The 18,343-nt window shown below is 36.3% G+C and overlaps 1 protein-coding gene across 2 annotated transcripts in view; it reads left to right on the top strand.

Moving 5' to 3' along the window:
• Positions 1-18,343, top strand: part of Phkb (phosphorylase kinase regulatory subunit beta) — a 200,897-nt gene that overhangs the window by 148,099 nt on the left and 34,455 nt on the right. For both annotated transcript variants that reach the window (XM_047528277.1, XM_047528279.1), the window contains exons 15-23: positions 6,875-6,930; positions 7,462-7,555; positions 11,203-11,286; positions 11,712-11,816; positions 12,915-12,997; positions 13,200-13,290; positions 16,512-16,573; positions 16,661-16,823; positions 17,923-18,004. In XM_047528277.1, coding sequence (XP_047384233.1) covers positions 6,875-6,930; positions 7,462-7,555; positions 11,203-11,286; positions 11,712-11,816; positions 12,915-12,997; positions 13,200-13,290; positions 16,512-16,573; positions 16,661-16,823; positions 17,923-18,004 — 820 coding nt within the window. The remainder of the gene's footprint in view (positions 1-6,874; positions 6,931-7,461; positions 7,556-11,202; positions 11,287-11,711; positions 11,817-12,914; positions 12,998-13,199; positions 13,291-16,511; positions 16,574-16,660; positions 16,824-17,922; positions 18,005-18,343) is intronic.

Genomic DNA, 18,343 nt, shown 5'->3' with positions numbered 1-18,343 from the left:
ATTCTGTTGCATATGGTTTTCCAGTTTTCCTAGCACCATTTGTTGAAGAGGCTATCTTTTCTCCATTGGATATTTTTGGCCCCTTTGTCTAGTATGAGAAAATTGTATTTCTTTGGGTTTGTGTCCATGTCCTCTATTCTGTACCATTGATCTACCTGTCTATTTTGGTACAAATATCATGCCATTTTTGTTACTATTGCTTTATAGTAGAGTTGAAGATCTGGTATTGCAATACCCCCTGCTTCGCTCTTTCTACTGAGGATTGCTTTAGCTATTCTGGGTTTTTTATTCTTCCAGATGAATTTCATAATTGCTTGCTCTGTTTCTGTAAGGTACATCATTGGGATTTTAATTGGAATTGCATTGAATCTATATAGCACTTTTGGTAGTATGGCCATTTTGACAATATTAATTCTTCCTATCCAAGAACATGGGAGATCTTTCCATCTTCAAAGGTTTTCGTTAATTTCTTTCTTTAGTGTTCTGTAGTTCTCATTGTAGAGGTCTTTCACCTCTTTTGTGAGATTGATTCCCAAGTATTTTATTTTTTTCGATGCTATTGTGAATGGGTAGTTTTCCTAATTTCTCTTTCTGAGGATTCATCACTTATGTATAAAAATGCATTGGATTTATGAGCATTGATCTTGTAACCTGCTACTTTACTGAATTCACTTATGAGTTCTAAAAGTTTCCTGGTGGAATTTCCAGGTTCCTCTAAATATATAATCATGTCATCAGCGAACAGGGATAGTTTGAGTTATTTTCCAATGCGTATCCCTTTAATTTCTTTGGTTTGTCTAATTGCTCTGGCTAGAGTTTCAAGGACGATGTTGAATAGAAGTGGTGAAAGAGGGCATCCCTGCCTTGTTCCAGTTTTTAGCAGGAATGCTTTCAGTTTTTCACCATTTAGAATGATATTGGCAATGGGCTTAGCGTAGATGGCCTTTACAATGTTAAGGAATGTTCCCAATATCCTTATTTTTTCTAGTGTTTTGAGCATGAAGGGATGCTGTATTTTGGCGAATGCTTTTTCTGCAACTATCGAAATAATCATGTGATTCTTAACTTTAAGTCTATTGATATGGTGAATGACATTTATTGATTTCCGGATGTTGAAACAACCTTGCATCCCTGGAATAAAACCCAATTGATCATGGTGTACTATCTTTTTAATATATTTTTGTATGCGATTTGCTAAAATTTTGTTGAGAATTTTTGCATCGATATTCATTAAGGATATTGGTCTGAAATTTTCTTTCCTCGATGTGTCTCTGTCTGGTTTAGGTATCAGGGTGATATTGGCTTCCTAGAACGAGTTTGGTAGGGTTCCCTCCTCTTCTATTTCATGGACTACTTTGAGGAGTATTGGAATGAGCTCTTCTTTAAACGTTTTGTAGAACTCGGCTGAGAACCCATCTGATCCTGGACTTTTCTTTGTTGGTAGTCTTTTGATGACCTCTTCTATTTCATTGCTTGAAATTGATTTATTAAAGTTGTGTATATCCTCCTCGTTCAGTTTAGGTAATTCATATGTCTCTAGAAACTTGTTGACGTCTTCGAGGTTTTCTGTTTTGTTGGAGTATAGATTTTCAAAATAGCTTCTAATTATGTTTTGTATTTCACTCGTGTCTGTTGTGATATTTCCTTGTTCATTCCGAATTTTAGTAATTTGAGTTTTCTCCCTCTTTCTCTTTGTTAGTGTGGCTAAGGGTTTATCAATTTTGTTTATTTTTTCAAAGAACCAACTATTTATTTTGTTAATTTTTCCGATTGCTTCTTTTGTTTCAATTTCTTTGATTTTGGCTCTGATTTTAACTATTTCCTGTCTTCTACTACTTTTGGTGTTGGTCTTCTCTTCTTTTTCTAGGGCTTTGAGCTGTAGTGTTAAGTCGTTTATTTGTTGATTTCTACTTCTTTTGTTGAATGTGCCCCATGAAATAAATCTTCCTCTAAGTACTGCTTTCATAGTGTCCCAGAGATTTTGATATGATGTGTCTTTGTTCTCGTTTACTTCTAAGAATTTTTTTATTTCCTTCCTGATGTCTTCTGTTATCCATTCATCATATAATAGCGTATTATTTAATCTCCAGGTATTGGAGAGGTTTCTGTTTTTTATTCTGTCATTTATTTCTAATTTCAATCCATTATGATCTGATAGAATACAATGTAGTATCTCTATCTTCTTGTATTTGCTAACAGTAGCTTTGTGGCATAAAATGTGGTCTATTTTAGAGAAGGATCCATGTGCTGCTGAGAAGAAAGTGTATTTATTTTTTGTTGGATGGTATATTCTATATATGTCGGTTAAGTCTAAATTGCTGATTGTGTTGTTGAGATCTATGGTTTCTTTATTCAATTTTTGTTTGGAAGATCTATCCAGTGGTGAGAGAGGTGTGTTAAAATCACCTAGTATTATTGTGTTGTGGTCTATTTGATTTCTGGAATTGAGAAGGATTTGTTTGAAGTACATGGATGAGCCAATGTTCGGGGCATAGATATTTATGATTGTTATGTCTTGCTGATTTATGCTTCCCTTAAGCAGTATGTAATATCCTTCTTTATCCCTTCTGACTAGTTTTGGCTTAAAGTCCACATTATCTGAAATGAGGATGGATACTCCAGCTTTTTTGCTGTGTCCGTGTGCATGGTATGTTTTTTCCCATCCTTTCACCTTTAGTCTATGGGTATCTCTTTCTATGAGATGAGTCTCTTGCAGGCAGCATATTGTTGGATTTTTCTTTTTAATCCAATCTGCCAGTCTGTGTCTTTTGATTGATGATTTCAGGCCATTAACATTCAGGGTTATTATTGTGATATGATTTGTATTCCCAGTCATTTGACTCATTTTTGTTTTTTGACATGATTTGGTTTCTCCTTTATTTGGCTATTCCTTTAGGCTAGTTCCTCCCGTTGCTGATTTGCATTGTTGCTTTTCATCTCTTCCTCATGGAATATTTTGCTGAGAATGTTCTGTAATGCCAGCTTTCTTTTTGTAAATTCCTTTAGCTTCTGTTTATCATGGAAGGATCTTATTTCGTTGTCAAATCTGAAAGTAAGTTTTGCTGGGTATAAGATTCTTGGTTGGCATCCGTTTTCTTTCAGGGCTTGGTAAATGTTGTTCCATGCCCTTCTAGCTTTTAGGGTCTGGATTAAAAAATCTGCTGATATTCTTATTGTTTTCCCCCTGAATGTAATTTGATTCTTTTCTCTTGCGGCCTTTAAAATTCTGTCTTTATTTTGTATGTTAGGTATTTTCATAATAATGTGCCTTGGTGTGGGTCTGTTGTAATTTTGTATATTTGGAGTCCTATAAGCCTCTTATACTTGGTTTTCCATTTCATTCTTCAGATTTGGGAAATTTTCTGATATTATTTCATTGAATAGATTGTTCATTCCTTTGGTTTGTACTCTAAGCCTTCCTCAATCCCAATAATTCTTAAATTTGGCCTTTTCATGATATCCCATAATTCTTGTAGATTCTGTTCATGATTTCTTACCATCTTCTCTGTTTGTTCAACTTTGTTTTCAAGATTAAATATTTTTTCTTCAATGTCCTAGGTTCTGTCTTCCAGGTGTTCTATCCTATTGGTTATGCTTTCTATGGAGTTTTTAACTTGGTTTATTGTTTCCTTCATTTCAAGGATTTCTGTTTGTTTGTTTGTTTTCAGTATCTCTAACTGTTTATTGAAATGATCTCTTGCTTCCCGTATTTGGTCTTTTAACTGTTGATTGGTGCAATCATTTAATGCCTGCTTTTGTTCTTTCATCTCTTCCTTTAATGCCTGCATTTGCCTTTTAATCTCCTCGTTTGCTTCCCTGATTGTTTTAATTATGTACATTCTGAACTCCCTTTCTGACATTTCTTCTGCTGTTATGTCATTGGGTTTTATTGATATAGTATCTAGGTTTGTTTGAGACATTTTCTTCCCTTGTTTTCTCATATTGGTCAGATGTCAGTGGGACTCTGAGATATTGCAGATTTCCTCTATTGGCTTATAGTGTCCCTGTAGATTTCCAGAGTATCACCTCCCAGCCTTCAGTAGCTTGAAGTCTTGGAGGAACTTGATAATGCAGAGCTTCCGAAGAAAGCTGCCCCTGGCCCGCTACTGGTTCCAGGGTTTGGAGCTGGCTCTGTGCAGAAAGGCTCTCACTGGGCAGTCTGCTCCAAGAAGCTGGCCGTGAAAGTAACCTGCTGCCAGAGGGAGCAGGGCTGCTTGGGGAAGTCCCTGGCTGCCCTGTCCTGGTCCCTGAAGCTGCCTGCGGGCTGGAGCTCACCACTGGCTTAGAGACTCAGAGCTGGTGCTTTGCAGACAGGCTCTCACTGGGGGGGCTGCTCCGAGAAGCTGGCCATGTGTGAGGAGCCCACCGCCGGAGGGAGCAGGGCTACCTGGGGAAGACTCTAGCTGCCCTGTCCTTCTCTGAGAAGCCACCCTTATCCGGGCCTGCTGCCCGGGCCGAGCTTCACCCGGTGGGGGAGACTCACCCCATGGCTCTATTTTAGTCCGAGTCTCTCAGTGCCTCCCCTTCTTGATTCCTGGGTTCTGGAGCGACAGGAGATGCAGTCACCCTCTAGTCCGCCATCTTGGATCGCCCTGTGGAAAGAGCCTGCGGCCGGAGGGAGCAAGGCTTCCTGGAGAAGTCTCTGGCTACCCTGCCCTGGTCCCAGAGGCTTCCTGCGGGCCGGAGCTCTCCGCTGGCTCCGGGACTTGTGGCTGGCTCTGTGTAGAAAGGCTCTCACTGGGTGGTGTGCTCCGAGAAGCTAACCTTGAAAGGCACCTGCCATTGGAGGGAGCAGGGCTGCTTGGGGAAGTCCCTGGCTGCCCTGTCCTGGTCCCTGAAGCTGCCTGCGGGCCAGAGCTCACCTCTGGCTCCAGGACTGGAGCTGGTTCTGTGCAGAAAGGCTCTCACTGGGGGGCCTGCTCTGAGAAGCTGACCATGTGGGAGGATCCCACCGCCGGAGGGGAAGACTCTAGCTGCCCTGCCCTGCTCTGAGAAGCCGCCCCTATCCGGGCCTGCTGCCTGGGCCGAGCTTCACCCGGTGGGGGAGACTTACCCCATGGCTCTATTTTAGTCCAAATCTCTCAATGCCTCCCCTTCTTGAATCCTGGGTTCTGGAGTGACAGGAGATGCAGTCACCCTCTAGTCCACCATCTGGATCGCCAATGTTTGCAGTTTGAAGAAAATGATAAAAACAGAGAAAAGATGGTTCCAACTTTGGCAATGAAAGGGAGGGAGAAAGTTGAGTTGAGCTAGGACTTCTTGTGCTGAATTGTTTCTGAGGGTGGAGAATGGGGTGAATTGGATGGGAGTTGAAAGCCCAACCCCATTATGATAGATGGTTCATGAATTAGAACTTTCTGAAATACTGGGGCTTTACAGTTAAGGTGTTCTATAGCCATCTAATAGACCCTAACCAGATGCTAACTCTGATTCAGCATGTAGAGTGACCATTTTAGATCTGAGTACTCTGTCAGACAGATGAAAATATTACCCTAAACCAGGCCTATGATTCAAAAAGAAGATACTAATTTGCCAATTAGAATCTGTAAACTGCCTTATTTATTGTTGCTGAAATAGCATCTGTGTTCTAGTATATGTTTTCACTTGCTTTTTATTTAAGAATTCCATAATTGCCTGAAGATTATAGATAATGACCCACTCTAAGGTTAATCCTTTTTTTTACGAAGTAAATACTAGGTCTCATTGGCTTAATTTTTGCATTTGTTGTTAGAAATCTCAGACTCTGAATAATTTTTTTCTCATACTTTTGAGAATCATTTAATTATGAGTTCTTTATCAAATAAAATTATAATTTATAACATTTTTAATGTGTATTTGTTTTGCTGGGTGATTACATCATATTTTTTTCTTATACATTCATTCAAATCACACGAAATTCTGCCTGTAATGGCACTTTCACGATGATTCTGGGAACCATCCCTTTGATTGTGTGATATTTACCGCTGATATATGTATTCTGGTGTTTCTTGCCTGCCATCATACATAAATTCTAGTGGCATATTGAACACTATACAGAGGAACTGACTGATGGTAAATCAAATGTTTTACAGCATACTATTGGGAATGTTGGATTCATTACTATTAAAGGAGTTATATCCGATCAGTATTTTCACAGCTCCCTAGTACTGTAATTTATTGGTGCTTGTTAATGTTCTCTGTTAATTATATACAGGCTCAAAACTGGGTTCATTTTAACAATGTATAATATATGTTATAGTGAATCTTTTCAACACAAAAAGAGTAGCAAATATCTAATGCTGTCTTGATTAGAACTACTAAGTCCAACAGCTTGTATTTAATGAACGTAATGCTAATTATATAGTCAACTGAGTAGTTCATTCTCAAACATAAGAACTATATTTTAGAATAAAGCTATTTCAGGGTATGAGGAGCCAAAGGAAATTGACTAAAATGAAAGAGAATAACCTTATATATGGTTAAGATGTCAAATGAACAGTTTTAACTCACAATCATTTTTTAAAACAGGAATACATAAATTGGGTTTTTATTTTTAGTTCCTCCTCTTCCCTTCGTAGTTAAATGATAGAAAATGACTCTCAGTCCCCAAACTACTCTTATGCATCATTCAAAATATCCTTGACAGACTAGCCCCTCTGGTAGTGATGAGATTTATGACTTTCCATTCCTTGGTGTTCCATTACTCTGTCTACACTATCAAATTGATTAGTAGGCAGTGGCGAGCAAGGAAAGAAAAGCTGCTGCTTAGAGCCAGCTGGTGTCCATCATTTTAATGAACTGCTTAGAGATAGTTAATATTGTCCTTGATTCTCATTGTAGCTGATGATAACCAAATCTTTCAAAATGTTTTCCCCTCCCTTATTCTGTATTACAGGGCCCACTGGAAAATGATTTGGTAGTTCACGTAGCACTTGTAGCAGAAAGCCAACGGTATGAAATCTGAATGGGTGCCGTGTTCTTTTGTGGGGGAGGGGAGAGGGAATAATGGCTTTATGCTCACCATATTGAATATGGGTAGAGATTAATTTCATAGACCTCCTGACAGGGTTTCAAGAATGTCATTAACACCACTTTAAGTGCCAACACAACATTCTTTTCATGTTTAAAAATAATTTTATCTTAGTTCATGTGAATATTAAAAATTTCAACCAGTGCCAGGGTGATATCTGGGACATAGTTATGAGAAATTAGTGCAAACACATTATGAAGATTTCCAAAATCACTACTCACCCTTCCTGCCAGCCCCCAAAGCACATATGGTGCTTTGAAGAAAATCAGGGTGGTGGGGGCCTCTGGATTCCAGCATAATTGCATATTGCTGATTTAACAAGTAATATGTTCCAAGTTAGTGTAGTCCATGGTGCATCCCTTTTATCTTCCTCGCTCGCTCCATTCCCTAAACTGTAAATGCATTGTCTAAAAATGTCTTTTTTTTTTTTTTTTTGGCCTATGTTCTTACAGCCTTCAGGTTTTTCTCAACACTTATGGTATTCAAACTCAAACTCCTCAGCAGGTGGAACCCATTCAGATATGGCCTCAGCAGGAGCTTGTGAAAGTAAGTTATTCTGCCTTTGTACTTTCTCTCTCCTTTGTAGAGGTAATAGAGCATAGTGGTTGGACTTGGTTTTATAGGCAAGATGCATAGTTAAAATCCAAATCTGTGATACAATCATTAATACCAAAGTTTCTAATTAAGTTGAGAAATCCATTATATTGGGTGTTGTTAACTTAATGCATTGTGTGTGTGAACATTTTTATAGGTCTTACTGATTTTCTACTCCTTGCACAAGTCCATTACTAACTTACACTAAATGCTTAAATTAGTCTTAATTTTAGTTGTCATATGTAAAACTATCCTTTATATTTTGATGTTTTTTCCTTTTTATTCACTGTTAAACTTATCTAAACTTTTTTAAAATCACTACTTCCCTTTTTTCTCTTGCCCTACGACTTAGAATCTGAAGTAATTCCTACTCCTTTGGTTTGCTGGGTTTCAAAGAAATTATAAAATAATCTTTGAATTTATCTTTGTTGTAGTTACGTGCCTATTTGGGATGAGATTAAAAGATAACTTTTGAGGCCTTTTGCACACAGATCCAAAAGTGCCTGTGTTTATGATATTCTTGCTCATTAGAGACAGGAAATTGTTGACTCATAAACTATCATTTTTATTTGATAATTTTTAAACACAATACAGGAACAAACTCCCTAGAGTTTAGCAGAAGTGTTTGTAACAATTTCTCTTAGATAATCAAGGTTAAATCGGTTAGGTTGATGTAGTGGTTTGGTCAAAGCCTTGATGCTACAAGAGAATGAAGGCATAGAGAAGCAAGGTACACATTACATGGGAAAATGCAGGGCCCCATAATTGCTGGTCATCAGGCTGGACCTTGTCTGTAGGCAACACAGCCCAGAATCTGACTGGCATATCACCAGGAACACCACTTCTAGAGGGTCCTTATACCTCCTCCAAAAAATTAATTTAAAAAAATTAAGAGTCCTTTTTTCTCCCTAGTACGTAAGACTGAAAACACAAGGATCCTTTGAGTAGCTAACACATTAAAATTACGCCATCTGTGTAGATGATGAGGAGCTGTATTTTGTGGTGGAGAAAAGTAGAAGAGGATACATGAGATCAAGAGGGAATTGAGGAACTACAAAACAAGGAGAGGAGGCAATTAAAGAGGAGAAAAGAATGCCAAAATCTGAAGCTCTCACACAGTGCCCTTGTCTAAATAAGATTGTACAGATTGTTTCTTCTGACAAACTTTTCTGGTCTTTCACTGAAAGGTCTAGAGAATGGTAACAAATAGTTAGTCTTTAATAAACTTACCCTTAAAGTAAATTAACCCAAAATCATTTTCTCAAATCAAATTAATATTAGCAAAATTGTTTTATGGTATGTGAGTCTATACCAGATAACACATAGTCAAGATGTAAAAGGCCAACATGGTTAGCAAGTTATCTGAATGTGACATTTTATTCATTCATCAGCAAACATTTGCTATATGCATAACCCTGTTGGGCATTCAAATGACTTCTGAGTCTAGTGGAATGGAAGGGAAAAAAATAGTTTATTACAGTCTGCTTCATAATTGTTATAATAAATGTTCGTACAATGTGCTGTGGCATCACAGACACAGTAGAAAGCATTCTCTTGCAGAGTAAGTAAAGACTTATAACTGGTCCTGACTTATTTTATATTTTGTTGTTTTAAAGAGGGTGTTAACAAATTATTTACAATTTGGGTTTGTGGTATGGCTAAAAAGACAAATTTGTAACCAAGAACCCAGCTTCCCTATGCATGTGTCAAGAAGGAAGATTGTTCTTTGTGACTGCAGTCTTTGTGTTCCAAACTAGCTTCTCTTTGATATTCAGTCCTCTAAGATGTATTGCCTAGCATACTGCTCCATATAAGTCTGCCTTTGAAAGCAAAAGTATTCCCTCAAATCTTAGTTGATGCACACATTCCTATGCCAGTAGCTGATCCTTTTCTTCTGAGAAGCTACTCCCTCTTTCAATCCACTGAAGAGGATGTGAGGGCAAAGTACTAAAGGCGGGGCTTTTACGGTATGGGGTTAATATTCACAATGTGGTCACTGCGGTGTGATTTATGGTGGTCTGAACACAGGGTTCTGCTCTATGGTGCAGACTTAGTATGAAGTATTTCTGCGTTTCTGTGGTTTGGACATTACCATATATTTCAGTCCATTAAATGATATGAATATATATAAGGTGACACAGCATTATCTGTACCCTGGAATGCACTGTCTACATGGTCACAGACCTACTGCACTACAGTTTAGAAAGCTAAGGAGAATCCTTTTACTATAATAAAGAATACTATTTGAGAGACCCCTACCTCGTAGGGTTGAGAATCCTAACATACATGATTAACTTATATAACCACTTGTCTAAATGAAATATAAAATAGTTTAGATATACTTTATTTTTTTAAAAAAATTGAAAATATTTGAGGGAAAGGGGATTCCATCTGGTGTTATTGTTATAGTTTCAGTGCAGCCATGTAACATAATACTTACATTTTTTTTTCTGGCTTGCTAACTTTGTCTAAAACCAGTGCTATTCTAGAATCAATATTCATAGCACTTGTGGCTCAGGAGGACATTCAGTTGCTCCCTCATTTATCCGTCAGTGGTATCCTCACTCATTTCCTGAGTACCAACTATATGCCAGGCACAGAGCCAACTCACAGATGGTATTCTCCAAGAATGTATAGCGCCAAAGGAGACAGAAACAACTAACTCTGCTATGACAGAATTCACAGAGAACTCTGGAAACAACATTAATTTTGTATATAATGAAGTTGTTATTTACATCAGTTCAAACCATAATCAGCAGATTTCATAGATGCAGTTGTTTTGATTTTATATTTAAGAAAATTTAGGGGTTTTTTACCTCATCAAGTTAAAAAATAAATTTTAGATAGATTAAAATTTTAAATATTTTAAGGTAATCTAAATATAAAATCACCAGAATAAAAAAATACAATACTTATATAGTTATTGGGAGAAGTCTATCCTTAGAATGATACCAGTGACAGTAAGCCAATAAGAAACTGATTGAAAATTTTAACTAAATATAGCATAAACAGCCTGGTACATCAAAGGGGCTTTTGAAATATCTCAGTAGAAAAATGTTTATATTGAAATACCACATGCTTAAATGATGTTTGACCTACGATACAGCCATTCTCACTTTTCATAACATCAAGGAAGAAGAGCAAACTGGTAGAATATTCAAAAGGTAATACCCTCAAGATCTCTTGTAAGTCAAAAAGAATGACAAATATCCAGATGAAAAGAGAACAAGTGAGAAAAATTATAGAACTTACAAAAAGTGACTTAATACATCAGAAAATGCTCAACCACAAAATATTTGTCTGTTTTGAGTTCTTGAATGAATCAGACAGAGACATATGAGTTTTACGTTTATGACGACATAACACCAGTGTCAAATTTTACAATGTTGCTTAGTGGATTGGCAAAAATTTTGCTTTTAAGAACTCAGTAACCCAAAATTTAGATTGACAGCTTTTGCTAACTTACAGTTCTCAGAAGAGGTTTTCCTGGCCTCTTTTTCTCAGGAAAGATTATAAATTAGCAGTCAAGGGGAAGAAAATAGGAAAAAGGAAAGTGTGGCTTCTCGTCTGATTCTGCTTTATAAACTTGTGTGTTACAGGCTTATTTCCACTTGGGCATCAATGAAAAGTTAGGGCTCTCCGGAAGGCCAGATAGGCCCATTGGCTGCCTTGGTACATCAAAGGTACTTGCAAATTGTAGTATTTTGATTATAATGCCACCTCTGAAATGATGTTTGAACTGCTGTCCATCCGTTGTCATATTTCATTATGTATTGGGCTAATCATCTGAAGTGTTTTTTTCTGCAAGTAAATCTTATTTATTTTTCATCATATCACAGAAACTTTCTGGGAATAAATGATCATCACGTTGCTATATTATTTCTAAGCTTTGTAAAATACCTTATTTATAACAATACTCAAACTTAGACTTTTCTTATTAGAAGTGGTCTAATTTATTAGCATACTCAGTAAACTTTAAAAACAGTATTATATGGTTTTTATATGATTTATTTGCTTGTTCAGAATTAAGCATCAGTTTTAATATCTGGGGGACTTAAGATACTACACCTTTACCCTTAGTATGTTTTGTATTTATTTTTCCTTACAGATTTACCGTATTCTGGGAAAGACTGTGGTTTGTTACCCTATCATCTTTGACCTAAGTGATTTCTACATGTCTCAAGATGTTTTACTGCTGATAGATGACATAAAGGTAACTTTAGAACACCTTTTGAATGAAATGGGATGACATTGTTTCCACTGATTTTATCACATGTTGTTAAATTGAGTGCTCCTGGGTGTCTATTACACTGGGTTAACACAGTGTAAAATATGAAAGTAAAGCAATATCTTTGGAGAAAGAGTTTAGATTACTTGCAGCTATTAGAATAATAGACAGAGTCTGTCTCATATCAAGTAGTGTGACATTGTTTGTTATACCTTTCTACAAATGGAATGAAAAGAAAGTTTGTAAAAGCATATGGAGAACTGTTTGAAAACTGTTCATATGACAGTAGTAGTTTTATCTCTTTTTGAACAAAAGTTGAATTGGCAAAATAATTATGAACAATGTCCAGTCCAGTAAGACCTCAACTAATTCATATCTCTGTAAATTAAAACCTCCTCTACTCCTTTCCTTGTAAATTAGAGAAGCTTAGAATAATGGTCCAGAGCCTGAAATCTAGAGTCAGATTGCATTTGTCAAAATGTTGACTATTACTTATCAGATGTGAGTTCTTGGGCAAGTTATTTAGCTCTTCTGTACCTCTGCTTCCTTATCTGTAAAACTGAATAATAATAGGGTTGTTCTGACAATTATCAGGTGTTCATGTGAAGCACCTAGAATAGTGCCTGGTAGAGGGTGAAGTGTTATATAAATCTTTGATATGATAATGACGATGATAGGTAGGTACATAGGTAGATAGTCAAAGAACTCCCTCCACTTTGCTGATTGTTCCAGTTGATTCAGTTCATTCTTTCCTACCTGTTGTAGTATAAATCCATAGGAACATGGAGTGAGAATTAATGTTCTGAATGATAACAGGTGTTTTTTTCTCTCTGGTACCATTCCTAGACTGTATTTTTGGGGCACAGAGAATAAACATGTGCAGGAAGGAGCAAGAAAGCCTTAAAACATGGATGATATGATGACTTTTAAGGGCAAAGTTTAAAATTAAAATGATTTCTGTACTTCTAAGTAGTCTTGATATTTAAAAGTGTTATTGGCTCTTTGCTTCTCGTGGTTAAGTATCTTGATCTGCTCAGATACTGTGCCATTACACCACCATACCTTATTCTTTTATTTTGATAGAATGCACTACAGTTCATTAAGCAATATTGGAAAATGCATGGACGTCCACTTTTCCTCGTTCTTATCCGGGAAGACAATATAAGGTAGGTTGCTGAAAGAAATAAGATGCATGTCTCTCACAGTCATTCACACAGTAAACCCTTTGGAAGCAGGGCCTCCTTGTACTTTTTATATCCCTCTAATCATGTGGCAGAGTGCTTTGCATATATAAAATACACAGTATTTGAATATTGGTTTCCCATTCTATTGTTAATATGCTCATTTGTTTGCCCGTTTTATTTCTAGAGGCAGCCGGTTCAACCCCATATTAGATATGCTGGCAGCCTTTAAAAAGGGGATGATTGGAGGAGTCAAAGTTCATGTTGATCGTCTACAGGTAGTCACCTGAATTTCAGTGTGTTTGTGTTTTTAGGACAATCTGAAATACAACTGTTTTTAAATATGTGTTCTACTTAAAGGTTTTTGTCCTAAAGTTTTATTCTGTATTTATCTTCCTATTCCTGTTGTCACCATCCTAGTTTATCTGATTGTACCACTCAGTTGCTTGAACAGTTGCAGTTATTTCCTTAGTAGAATGTTAAGGTTAAAGAAGCTCATCTGTTATTTTTTGCATTTGAGGAATCTGGGGTCCAGAAGTGCAGAAGTGAGCTGCTGTGTAATCTTGGGTTTATAGGGGCAAGTTAGCTGACTGTTGTCCAGTGCTCGTTTTCTTTTTCTACTACAACATCCAACCAGGAGATAATCCTCATTCCATTTGAACATCACAGCATTATTTTCACAACTTGTAAATTACAGGAACCTTCTTTGGTTCCCTGATAATCATAGCAGCCTTTCTGTCCACAATTATCTCCTACTAAAAACACTTTTTGTGCTTCAGCCAATACAAATTAATTTCTGTGCCCTGAACTTTGTGGAGTTCTGCTCATGCTGTTCCCTGTGCCTGAAATATCCTTCCTTTTACGATCTCTGGGCTTTGAAGTCTTACAGATTTTAAAGACCAACTCTGCAAAATGGCATAGACTAGAAATGACAATTCTCTGCTTTACCATAATTTTATGACCTTTATCTTAACTATTCAAATTGTAGTCCATTGTGAATTTACATGTCTTATTTCCTATAAAATAATTGTGATGATCCTCTAGGGTCTTTCACATAATAGGTGCTCAATATTAAGAAAGGAAAACTTACAAGGAGGGACCTATGCAGGCAGTGTTATAAATGACATGTTTATATACCTATTCACTGGTAGTTGCACTTTGCATACTTAATGAATATTTCCTAAGTTATGATCTTTTTTCCCTTATCTTTTGTTGCTTTGTCTTTTTGTAATGCTTCCTGAGCAATTTCTTGGATTTTAATCTTGCAGCTCTTCTATTGAGTTTTATATTTTGTCTATTATGTTTTTAATTTTTCCTTTTTATAGTAGCCTGATCTTGTTTTGTACATGGCACATTTTGTGTTATTTTTTTAGGATACTAACTAGAAGTTTTTTGAAATTTCCCTCTCTTCTACATAATCTCATTGATACTTTTTTCTTTTTTTCTTTTTTGTAGTGCTCATAATCAAACCCAGGGCCTAATGTATGCTAGGCACTCACTCTACCACTGAGCCCCATCGCCAGCCCCCTGCATTATCTCTTTCAGGTTTCTTTTTCTCAGTCTTTCATGTTGAAGGTATTTGTCAAATGTCTGATAATCTTTAGCTATTCATTCATTTGTAAGAGTAAAGGAGTAAAATCTTTACAGGAAGTTGTGTTTTTAGGAAAAGAAGTCAAGTCTTAATGAATTCCCTTATAAATTGGTCTGGTGGCAAAAGATTCTGTGAGGAAAGCCTCAGGTGCCAATATCTGGAAGTCTTTTCTCCAGGGTTCTTCAGTTTTTTCAGAAAACAAACATGTCATGACTAAAGGTCATACACTTTCCTTCCATGTTCTGAGAACATGGTAGGAGAAGGGACCCAAGGGTCCCCCTGGGAGGTATGTAAACTGTCATCTAATCTATTTTTAACTCTTATTTTTCTTGCCTTCTACTGTTCTCGTGACTACATAGCTATTAACCAGAGAAAAAGGGCTAGTAAAGTACTTACCTAGTAGTACAAGGCCCTGGGTTCAATCCCCAGCACTACAAAAAAAAAAAAAAAAAAAAAAAAAAGTAAGTAAATAAGAAGAGAAAAATCTTCTAATTTCCCCAAAGTTTGGGAGATACGAACTTCTTAGTTGTCTAGGGAAGGAGGAGGAAATTTTGGATTACAACCACTTTATAATAGTGTCCATATTCCTCTTGTTTTAGCTCCCTCTCTCCTACTTCCAGCTGTATCCTGGGCCTCCGGGTCCTGAGGCTCTTCCCTATTCTTTTTGTTCTTATGGATTTATACTTCAGTGGATTTATACCTTAAACATTGTTTTTACTGTTATTTTAGTGAGATTTAAGGAAAGATGTGAGTTAAAGATAGCCAGTGGCCATATTAAATATAAATCTACTCTTGCTTTTATATGTAAATGTCCCTTGCATTCCAGGATCTACTTAGATATTTTTTTAATTTTTTATAAGAAATACATGGAATTATGTTTTTAAAGTTAGATAATTTTGATGAGAAATATAAGATTTGAATAAATGATGGCCTAGATCATACTCTTGAATGGAAGACTCTTATAAAGATGTTAATTCCTCCTAAATTAGCATATTGTTTTATTATAATCGTAGTTGTAATTTCACTTGGAGTCAAACAACTATTTGACTGTCTCATATGGCTAATAGGAGTTCAAGGCCCATCAAAAAGGAGGGATTTTAATAAATATTCCAGATTTTCAGATGACCCTCTTGAAAGGCTATGCCTTACAAATATAAGGCAATCAGAAATAGTTCAGTCCTCACAAAGAATAGAAAATACCATCATTCAGACTCTCAAAATATTTCTTCAGTGACTTATATGCAATGTCTGTCTTGCATTTAAAAGTTACCAGTTGAATTGGGAGAGAAGCTCAAACAATAAAGAACAAAGTGGAGAGACAGACTATGGAGATAGAACTACATTTGGTCCCGTTATTGGCATTATCAGAAATAAACTTTAAAATAACTATGATTAATATGTTTAAGAAATTAGGTAACAAGTTGAAGAATTATATTAGAGATGTAAAAACTATAAAAAAGAAATTCTAAATGAAAAATTCAAATCCCTGAAATTGAAAATTCATTAAAACAGTGTGGTACTTGCCTTCTATAACTGATAACATGTTATAGTAACTCAGTAAAAGATGCCATCATACACCCAAGAACTTAAAATAATATGTGATGAAGGAAACTTCATGCACTGATGGTGTTTTATAGATTACTTAACAACATTTTGGGGAAAAGTTAGAGCATCACCTCATATTTAAGAACTTGTTACTTAGTGTATATATTCTATTTGGTGTTGTGGGGAGTATCTTATGTGAAAACCCCATCTGGTTTTAGAATGTTAATTTTAAGAAATTACTTCAGAGTTATATATGTTTAAGTAAACTTTTTTTTTTTAAGTAGTGCCTACTTATAGAAAAGTTAGAGCATGGAATGTAATAGTATGGATTAAAGAATATAAGAGTTTCCCATTACATTCCAGACACTAATATCTGGAGCTGTAGTAGAACAACTTGACTTCCTACGAATCAGTGACACAGAAGAGTAAGTCCCTTTGGGCTATTTAGTTTTTGTTTCTTGTGATTACATTGGAAAGCAGCAATTTTAAAAATACTTTCTTTTAATTTCCAGGCTTCCGGAATTTAAGAGTTTTGAGGAATTACAATTTCCCAAACATTCAAAAGTCAAGCGACAAAGCAGCACCCCTGATGCCCCTGAACTGAAGCAACAACCAAACATTACCATTACTGAATGGAAAAACAAATCCACCCATGATATTCTTCAAAAACTGAATGTGAGAAAGATGCAATTCCTACAAGGCTCTAAGTGAGGTTCCCACAGCAGAAACTCCCAGAGTCAGGCTCTGTGTCTTTTTGTCCTCTCAGAAGGTAGCAATTAATCTAGAAGTGAATAGCTGGTCTATACCCTGGGCAAATTTGAAAGGTTGTTCTTTTGATCTAAAATTAGCATGGATATCTTAAATGAGAGTACAAATGAACAGGACCATCTTGGATATGAAAGTATTGTATAAGTCATTAAAAAATTAAGTCAGAGATAGTTGTCTTAAAGTTCTCCAGATATTTCTGTCAGTGCCCTTCCTCTTCCTTTTCCCCATCTTAACTCCTGCCTCAGTGTTTAGGTCTACTGCTCGCTCTAAGTCTATCCTGTCACTGAGGAAAACAGTTCTCTGATTGCATCCATTTAAATATTTTAGCAACTTAATATTTTATCTTTCCATGATTTTTTAATAGAATAGGCAGGGATAGGGTGTAGGACTCATTGAAAAGAAATGAAATTCTACTGGTAGAACTGTAAACACTGATATCTTGTTTGAAACATACACATTTGAGCATGTAGATCCATGTGTATATCTTTTCAAACATCAACAGTCCTTGTTATTGGTCTATGTTACATAGATCCACTTAAGCATGAATGTAACAGTCATAAAGCTCATAACACACTGCCTAATATATGATCAGCACTCGTAGTGTCTCATCCTACTATGCATCTCTTAACAATAGGTTGATAGCAACCTATTCTCCCATTTATGAATAAGTGAAGTCAAGAAGAGAATGGTTAGATGCCTTGGCCAAATCTCAGAGAATGGCAGAATCAGTATTCTCATACATACATATTTTCTCTACATTGCTTGTTTCTTGAAAATTTTGATTATTAAATTCTGCTACCCCAGGACTAGGTTGTCAACCATCTATCTCCAAAGTATCTAAGATAAATAGTTGTATTATGTCATCTTATGCTTGGTATATCAGTGACATTTTATCTTCCCTGAATTCCATAACAGAGTACATCCTGTGATTCTGTGATTAGTTACCCACTGTTATAACACTTGTATTTATTTCATTCCAGTTCCTCACACTGATTTATACTTTCAGGATTGTACTTGTCTGGCTAGCCAAACCATCCTGCTGGGTATACTGCTCAAAAGAGAAGGCCCCAACTTCATCACAAAGGAAGGTAAGAGTACATGTCTTGGAGAACATTTTAAATAACAGGACTTCTTTATTCTTGAACATCCATTAGATATGCTTAAAAATTTCTACTAAAATGTTACAGCTTATTTTGTCCTCCATTAAGCCTTTTTTTCTCTAAAGGAATTTGTGCATTCATACCCCGAGAGTGGAATACTGTTCAGTGTATGAACTCCTAAATGGCTTTCGTGTGGTGATGCTTGATTGTTTCTCTGTTGAACAGTGTTGGAACCTGGATTCTGCCTGTGACTGTTAACCTCTGATGATTCCATAGTTGTTTATTGACAATTTGTTTCCAGTTTTATTTCCTATAATTTTTTAAGAA

This window comes from Sciurus carolinensis, chromosome 16, assembly GCF_902686445.1.
Source record: "Sciurus carolinensis chromosome 16, mSciCar1.2, whole genome shotgun sequence".
Classification (NCBI taxonomy): Eukaryota; Metazoa; Chordata; class Mammalia; order Rodentia; family Sciuridae; genus Sciurus; species Sciurus carolinensis.
Note: the sequence above shows the minus strand (reverse complement) of the source record. Positions and strands in the feature narration are given on the sequence as shown.